An 8,867-nucleotide genomic window follows, 5' to 3' on the forward strand; every position below is an offset into this window, starting at 1 on the left:
TGGTGCCAGGGATCGAACCCTAGTCCCTGCTTTTGCCTAAGCAGGCACTTAGTCTGTTGAGCTATCTCACTGGCCCGCAAGCCTGTCTTTTAATAGTGAAAAATTACCATTCATAATTACTATCTTGATGATTTGATAATTTTTGTTTATAAAAACTTTCTCTATTATCTATTACTAAAAGACATATTTTAAGTTATATTTTACACTCCTGAAAAATATCCTGGTTTTATTTTAAACTACACTCATTATGCTAGAATCTCAAAAGGCTGTCCCAAAAACCTTTCCCCCAGGCAGTGGTTTGTAATAAAAGAATGTTTTACAATCATCAAGATATAGAATTGATATAGTCTTTGAATTTGAAGTGTGAACTCTGGAAGAGTTGACCATGTGAGAAAACAACAACAGAAAGGAGCACACCAGAGAATGCTAAAGCCTTGGAAAAAGTTAGATTTTCTTGAAATACCTATCGTTATGGTTTGTAGGTAGTTTTTCCGCCAAAGCCTCATGCAGTCATTGGGCCAGGCTTCTAGAGTTTGTCATTAATTAATTAATTCAATGCTGGGATTATGGATGTGAGGTCTGTACCAGCCCTGAGATGAATAGACTGAATACAATATAAGAAAGGGAGAGGGGCTTGCTGGCTGCAGCTGCCACAGTTCCTCCTTTTGCTCTTTGCTGTTTTCCAATTCCTTGCACTGCTGCCCTCTGCCATGTGACACTGCCTTAGAGCCAGCCGAGTATGAATTGAAACCTCCACAAACTGTGAGCTAAATAAACTTTTCTTTCCTTAATTTGGGGTGTTGGGTATTTTGTCTCAGCAATGATAGAAAAGTAACAGAGACAGCCATCATACACAGTATGTTGTCCCAGGCAAAAAAGGTTTTCTCCTGAGGTATAGTTTGGCATTAGCAACACAGACAGGATTCAAGGCAGAACCAAACTAAGTATAGGGATGTGTTGGCCTCTGGAGACTTATTCAGCAGAGTTCTAGAGAGCTCTGGCTAGATGAAATATGGATGGAGAGATGTTTTCTCCATGGCAACTGATATTCGAAGTAGTTTGAAATAAATATCTCTTAAATTTCAAGATTGATCTAAGCACTGCAAGCTTGGAAATAGTATTTCACATTGACACCAGCTGACTTTAATTCAGAGCTTAACACTCGACAGATGGTATCTTGAGAACTATTTCATACACATTCACTCATGTAATGTGTAACAGTACTATGAGGTAAGCATTATATTTGGGGGGCAATATTTCATTGTTCTTTTCAAAGCATTTTTTGTTTGCTCTACCAGGCATGGTGATGTGACTGTGTTAAAATACAGAGACTCATTAAAGCAAGTTCTTCCTTATGATATATTTTCTCTTAATAGTGGACTTGGTGCATTATTTCTTTTGGATAGTTTTCAGAATTTATTGAAATATAAAAAATTTAAGCTGTATTTGAATTGGAAAAACAAGTTTGCTATCATAAGTATGGAACTTGTATTATTTATATTTCCTTGTGGAACTATGTTTGCTGCTAATCGAGGATATTAATTGGTAAGGGCACAATTAAAATATAAATACTTTCCTTCAGTAAAGAAGAAATATATGGTAATATCTCCTACCTTATAGAATGAAGGATTTCTCATAACCCTAAATTTAATGAGTACAAAGCAGAAGATTGTATTTCTAACATATATTTACATATAATATTTACCCTGTACTTCCCAGAACTATATTCTAGATTGCAGAAGATGAGATAGCAAAGCAAATTTTGGCACATACCATGGTGTCAAGCCGACCAACGACTTCAAAGGAGAAATCCACACCTCCATTGCTCATTTCCTGGAGCACCTCCTCAATAGGTTTGTCATAGTCTTGAGGGTTGACACACTCAGTGGCACCCACCTCTCTGGCCTTTGCAAATCTGTCTTTGTTGATGTCCACTGCAATGATCCTGGCTGCTCCTGCTGCTTTGCAGCCAATGATAACAGAGAGGCCCACTCCACCCAGGCCAAACACAGCACAGGTGGAGCCCTGGGTGACCTGTGTTTGCAGAAAATGCAAAAGTAGATTACTAGTGTTTGTTAGAATGTGTCTAAGCCATATAAACAGCAGGCCTTGTCACCTTTCAGGAGCTACCCAGACTCCATGTCAACCTGCTGCCAAGTCTTTTTTGGCTATAATTCCTTTAGGTTTAAATTGAGGCACTTGAACTAAACCAGTGGTTCTCAAACTTGATTGCACATGAACTTCATCTGGGAGATTTTAAATATCATGGCATCCTTGCCACAGTCCATGCTAATTATTATTATTTTTTTAAATATTTATTTATTTATTTAGTGTGTGTGGCCAGCTCAGCCCCCCATGAGGCGGGGCCGGCTGGCATGTGGTACTGGGGGATTGAACCGTGGTCTCTGTGCTTTGCTTAGCTTAGCTTGTTCTAAGTAGGTGCTTTAGACCACTGAGTCATCTCACCAGCCCAGTCCATGCTAATTAAATCAGACTCTCTGCAGATGTCAGCCTGGCTCCAGTGCACACCGAGGGAAGCCCTGAGAGCCAGTGGACTAGACAAGCTGTAAGCTCTAAATACCAGTGATTCATCCTGATGAGACTCTCACATCCATTGATAGCCAAGCCCACTTTCAAGTAACAGACACAGCATTGTGGGGATGACACAAATATGTGAGGTTGCTCCAGGAGGCTGAGCTATAATCTACTCACACTATCAATATTTCTCCTAGCTCAGTTATGTAACTTTCAGTAGACATAAGCAATACAATGAAAACAGAAATTAGCTCTGAAGTATATAAGATGAATCCCTGTTTAAAAAAAAGACTTAAACAATAGGGAACATTCAAGTGCTGGCCAAATAGCTCAGCACATTAATGTGCCTGCAAACAGGTGCAGGGGCTGGGGTGTTCAATCCCCAGCATGCTGTGCTGGCCCTGCCCCTGGGGCATGCTGAGGTGGCAATTGAGACTGGTTATGGTGGGGCATGCATGTAATCCCAGCACTTGGGAGACTGAAAACAGGAGAATCACTACAAGTTCGATCTATGCAGTGAGACCCTGTAGACCCTGTAGACTCACAGGGAAAAAAGAAAGAAAAAAATAACACTTGGGGCCAAGGCGATGCTTATAGATCTTTATCCTTGATATTCAAAAATAATGAGCAATAATACAAAATTTTTTTTTATTTTAATAACATTGAAACCCTTTTCCTAAGCATCCTTCTAGTCTATTTATAGATTAGCTAAGCTAGACTACCTCTACAATCCAGAAGCCACTGAACAAGGACTAACGGGGCTTAAGACTGAGGTCTCAGAAATTTAACTAGAAATGGCATATGCAACAGATGTTCTCAAGGCCTACATTGGCTGTGGCTGTTGAACAAGCCTGATCTTCTGAAGTTAGTCTTCCATAGATAGACTATTCCTGTTCCAAGTAAACTCACTGTGATATTTCTGTAAGGGTATCTACTCACTCACTCTTTCACCAAGTGTTATTATATGCCATCAGGTATACTACCATTTTCAGCTTAACAATACAGCTTTCATAGTGTGATTTAAAGGTGCAAATAATTTTCAAGCATGATTTCATATCAAAATCTCAGAAGAGATGCTAGTCTTAGATCAAATGTAAACATTTGAGTAAATAACTTTATGTGTCTGGATCTCAGTTTTATAAAGCAAATGGCATTTGGGGAAGGGGTGTCTATAATGATTTTCTACTGAGGCATACCACTTCTCAAGTATGTATGTTGTGGCAAGGGAGGTAGGAAATCCCATAGACAGAAATGTGATGCATCATTACTTTTACACAGTTGGTGACCCTTGATCTGGGACTGTTTCAGATAAGGTTTGGCATATGCTGTTAACTGAAGTCCAGGACTCAGAATATACCGATATGTTCTGTCCTTAAAATCTACCTTTGGACTCACTGTTCTTTTGTGTCTTGTGGGCCAGAGCTGCTGTTTCCTGGCTGTTGGGGATGGGATGCAGGTTTATTTTCAACCCTCCCCAGTGGGATCATGGGTAGGGAGGCACAGCTGACATGGTACCTGGGGAGGTATCCCAGGTTGTTTCCTATTTTTAAAGTTACTATTGTATATTATTATGTATTATTCACATTGGCTCCCTCAAACTCAGCAGAACCTGTCATCCTAATGTGTGCATCTCTGCATTGTAACTATAGAATGAATGACTAAATGAATCCTCAGATCTAAAACTCAGTATTCTCTTTTTTTTTTATGGTGGTACCAGAAATTGAACTCAGGACCTTGCACATGCCAGGCAAGCACTTATTCCACTGAGATATCTCCCTGGACCCCTAAACTCAGTATTCTCATGAAAACAAATATTGAATCAATATTGAAAAGGAAATCTACTTTCCCTCACCTAATTATCAACAACATTTCCATTTGTGATAAACAAGTGAATTTTTACAGGACAAGTTCTCCCTTTCGTGCTAGGTCTACTTTTCTATAAATTGTCAATACCACAAATCCATGAAAATAACCTGTGATCCCTGCGAGGAACTGCTTCCCTGTGGGTGCTGTCAGGCTGAGTGTACCTAGCGTCATCGGACATGATCAAGCCTACCTTGGCAACTTTGACAGCAGAGCCATAACCGGTAGAAAATCCACAGCCGATGAGACAGACTTTCTCCAGGGGTGAGGCTGCATCGATTTTGGCCACGGAGATCTCATCCACCACTGTGTACTGAGAGAAGGTGCTGGTGCCCAGGTAGTGATGGATGGGCTTTCCTCTGCAGGTGAACCTGGTGGTGCCATCCTGCAGTTTGCCCTGAAGCCCTGATGATAGACTGTTCAGTGAGACACACAGGCACACAAAGACATGAGACAGAGCACAACTGATGTGCAACTCCAGTAGCAGAAAAAGAAAGACACCTACTCATTTTTCACGCAGAAGTTGCTTTCTGGGTGTTTACAACTTTTGCATTTTCCACACTGGGGAGCACACAGCGGGATGACTTTATCACCTGAAGGGGAAATACCATGAATTATTTTTCAATTTCTACCCAGGAATTCTTACACAAAGAACTTAAAGCTTATGCATGGAAAAATATATCTTCAAAAAGTTCTCTTAGAAATAGAATCCAGTCACAAGAATATCACTGATTAATGCTTTGAGCATTACTGTTCACTTATATTATGTGTCTGAAGAAATCTCAAGAGCACATGAAGATGTGGATAACAACAAGGACTAAAATTTATTTCCATTATATTAATAGTTGATAATATTGTGTACACTGATTTTACTTGGAAACTTTATGCATCATAGTATTAAAATCTTAATGAAACCTTCAATCTAAACCTAAATACATTATATACTGATACTTTTTTATATATCATATAAAATTATATCATATTTTATATTATATAATTAGATAATATTATAAATATATTTTTATAAATTTTAAATTCAGTAAGATGTTGGGAAGATCATATGTTTTGTACAACTTTCATAAAATAAAATTAAGTAAAAATAAATGTAATTATTTCAATAAAATCTTAAGGATTCTGTCATTGGTTACATTAAAATCAGTTTGATAATCTACTTTTCAGTTTTCAAAGTCCATGCTTACCTTTATTATGGTGTAAAAGCTTCTAAAATTCATTGTACTTTAGGCTAAAAGTAACAAAAATTGCACAAAGAATTCAAGAGATTCCATTGGAAATCCTAACAATAAATTAAATGCTTTCTTTTATAATAGTAACTGAAATCCAAATACTTTTGTCTAGTAATTAATGGAAAATCTATTACACCTGCTGTAGATAGGGCAGGGAAAAGGAAAACATGTGTTGTCATTCTTCTCTAACTAAAGGCAATAACATGCCCTCCAAGAAAAGCTATACTACCTGTTTTATTTTCTGTTAAGAATCTAACAAAGTACTTGGAAAAGATGGAGTTTCATCTAGTAGCTCAAGTGATGTTTTAAAATTAAACATGGTTTGTATTTTTAATCATGGGGCTTTTTCAAGGAAACCAGAAAGAATTATTGAGCTATCCCATTTTATGAACAAATATTATGTAAAGGTGATGGTATGTAAATGCTTTGTCAATTCATTCTCATTGTGAAAACATAATCTACATAATAAAATTAGGATTGAGAATTACACTGAAATAATTACTTACTTGTAACCAGTCAAGTTTAACTGTAACCATCATTTTAAAACTGACATTGTGGCTGCGTACTTGCTGCTCTCTTTCTTTCAGTTCCTTCCCTCTGCTCTGTGGCTATGCTTTTGTGATCAGGAAGGTGGCCATATTGGAAGAGGAAGTTGGTGAGAGGGCTTCACTCCCCACCTGACAAGAGGTCCTGCTGACTCAGTCACAGCCTTGAAGCACTATTTTGTGAAGTCAGCACAGAACAATTGTGTATACTGATGTAGGGACTGGGCCACAACCTATGTTTTTTCTTGTCCCATTTGTAGTTCTGTTTGGCTCTTGACAGACACAGTGCTCTGTCACACTATGAAGGAGGTCATTAGAACATGAACTCCTCTTTGGCTGGCACTGTGTGCTTGTGAAGCTCATGTATACCCAGCTTGAATCTGGTGTCTGGCATCAAGTATAAATTCGATAAATAGATGTTGAAGGAGAAAATACATGGTCATTTGCTTATAGCATGTGTGAGTCAGAGATAAAGGGAAAGGGTCACCTGGTCCAGTACATCCAGGCCCCATGAGAGCATTTACATCTCCAGAGGCTGCAGTTCCTGATCTGGACTGGATGATCTTGGCATAATGAACCAAAACACATTCAGTGAGTGTGAATAGTGTACCTGGTTTTACTGAAGTCACCCCTTCTCCAATGCTTTCCACAATGCCAGCTGCCTCGTGGCCCAGGATCACAGGAAGAGCAGTCATTAAGTGTCCACTAATCACATGGTCATCTGAGCGACAGATTCCTGTGGCCACCATCTACAGATGAAAGTGCAGATGATAAGATACAGAAATGGCTATGGTTCACCGAAGATTTAACATAGTCAACTTCTCAAAATTTTGATTGTAAAGAATTCTAAGTTCTTTGTACTGTAACGTCATGTAACTCCGTAGTGTCTCAAATTTTCTGATCAAGGAGATTATAAGGCCAAAGAGGAAAGTGATCGATGATGTGCCTAAGGAGAGTCACATGGAGAGAGAACATTCTCTCAGGCTTTTACAGAGAGCACATTGGCCAAGCAATGGCCGTGACTCATCCACATGGCTGACACTGACAAAGGTTCTACAATCTAAGGTACAGGATCTCAGGATAAATCCTGAGGGGATTTCACTGACCTTATCAGATCCCAAAGCTACAACTCTTGTTGTATAGGTCCTGCTTTACCTTGGTCTTAACAATCCAGCAGAAAAGTATAAAAACAAAATATAAAAAGGAAAGCCATGCTGTTATGTTGAGCTGTAGGGGACTCAGGTCAACAATTTCTGACATTGCCAGTTAAACAGAAGACCCAATACTATTATGGACTACTGGACTCTTTTAGAATATTTTGCTGAGTTAACACACCTATAATATTCAAATAATGGAACTTAAAAAAAGGGGATACAGATGAATGCCCATTTTGTATCTGCGTATTCAAAGTGGTTAGGATAGATATATAGTTACATTCTCTTAATGAATAGAGGGATTTATTCTAATGGTGTTTGTAAATAGGATATCATGTTTGCATCTTGTACAGCAATTAACCACTAGGAAGAATATATGCAATGTGTTAATCATTGAAACTGTCCTACCAATTTGATTTGAAACTGTCTCATTGCTGTTTGTTTCTCAATAAAATTATGGAAAAAATAAAATTAAATTAAATTTAAAAAAGAGTCTCAAGCCATTCATGAAAGCTCTCAAAGGGTAGAGTAGGAAGAACAGTAAGCACATATTACAGCAGCAGGTGACTATGAATGACACTATCAGATAAGGTTTTAAAAAAACACTTTATTTTTTCAAAAGAATTCAAAACAGTATCTTAATGAGATCTGCGCACATACCATGTTCATCACAGCATTATTCACAATAGCAAAGAAGTGGAAGCAACCCAAATGTCCATCCACAGTTGAATGATAGAGACAATTTGTTATATACATGTAATGGAATATTATCCAGCCTTTAAAAATCATGAAATCCTATCACATACTACACCCTGAGTGAGTTTAAGGACATTATAATAAGTGAATTAGCCTAGTAAATGATGCTATCTGCTAAGGCAATGATACCACCAGTTTCACATGGCCATGAGCCAACCATGTGTATCTGGAGGTGGAGAGAGAGGTGACTGTGGTCTCTAGAAAGTATTGCTTTGGAAGGAACATTTCTGAGCTTCCCAGAGCCCTAATGGATTTAATCTTAATCTTGTTCAGTAGACACAGGACAAAGACACACTGGACATATGATAGACGGTAAAGGACATAGGACAAAGGCACACCATTCTGCCTTGATGGAGGAAGGGAACAGGGACCAACAGGGAGCAAAGATTGGGTGAGAAATGGATGGTGGATGGACAGAGATGCTGGGTGGGATATGCAGTGGTTGTCTCTCACGGGCAAGATGTTCCTCCCATTCAAAAAGGATTCACATGCCCAGACTGATGTTCTTGCACATGCACATGACAGTGTGGAGGAGCCACTACTAACCCAAAAGGCTCTCTTGGGAGCACAGAAGAGAAGGGCAGGCTCCTAAGAGGTCTGACAATGAGAATGCACAGAGAGGGAGGCTGGTTTGGGGTTTCAAAATGGTTACAGCTGGAGCTTCAGCAAAGGTCTATTCATGCTGACTGAAGTTTGCATGGTTTAAACTTTTTGATCAGTGCCAAAGAAAGGATCACCTGGGCTTTCTTATCAGCTTGTTTAGATGTGGG

At 38.8% G+C, this 8,867-nt stretch overlaps 1 protein-coding gene across 1 annotated transcript in view; it reads right to left on the reverse strand.

Moving 5' to 3' along the window:
• Nucleotides 1-1,728: 1,728 nt before the first annotated feature.
• The window catches only part of LOC101575163 (alcohol dehydrogenase E chain-like), a 58,354-nt gene continuing 51,215 nt past the window's right edge, over nt 1,729-8,867 (reverse strand). The window contains exons 3-6 of the mRNA XM_004646588.2: nt 6,798-6,936; nt 4,904-4,991; nt 4,592-4,814; nt 1,729-2,034 (exon numbers count right to left, since the gene is read on the reverse strand). Of these exons, the coding sequence (XP_004646645.1) occupies nt 1,729-2,034; nt 4,592-4,814; nt 4,904-4,991; nt 6,798-6,936 (756 nt within the window). The remainder of the gene's footprint in view (nt 2,035-4,591; nt 4,815-4,903; nt 4,992-6,797; nt 6,937-8,867) is intronic.

The sequence above is a fragment of the Octodon degus genome, unplaced genomic scaffold (assembly GCF_000260255.1).
Source record: "Octodon degus isolate 3935 unplaced genomic scaffold, OctDeg1.0 scaffold00272, whole genome shotgun sequence".
Lineage (NCBI taxonomy): Eukaryota > Metazoa > Chordata > Mammalia > Rodentia > Octodontidae > Octodon > Octodon degus.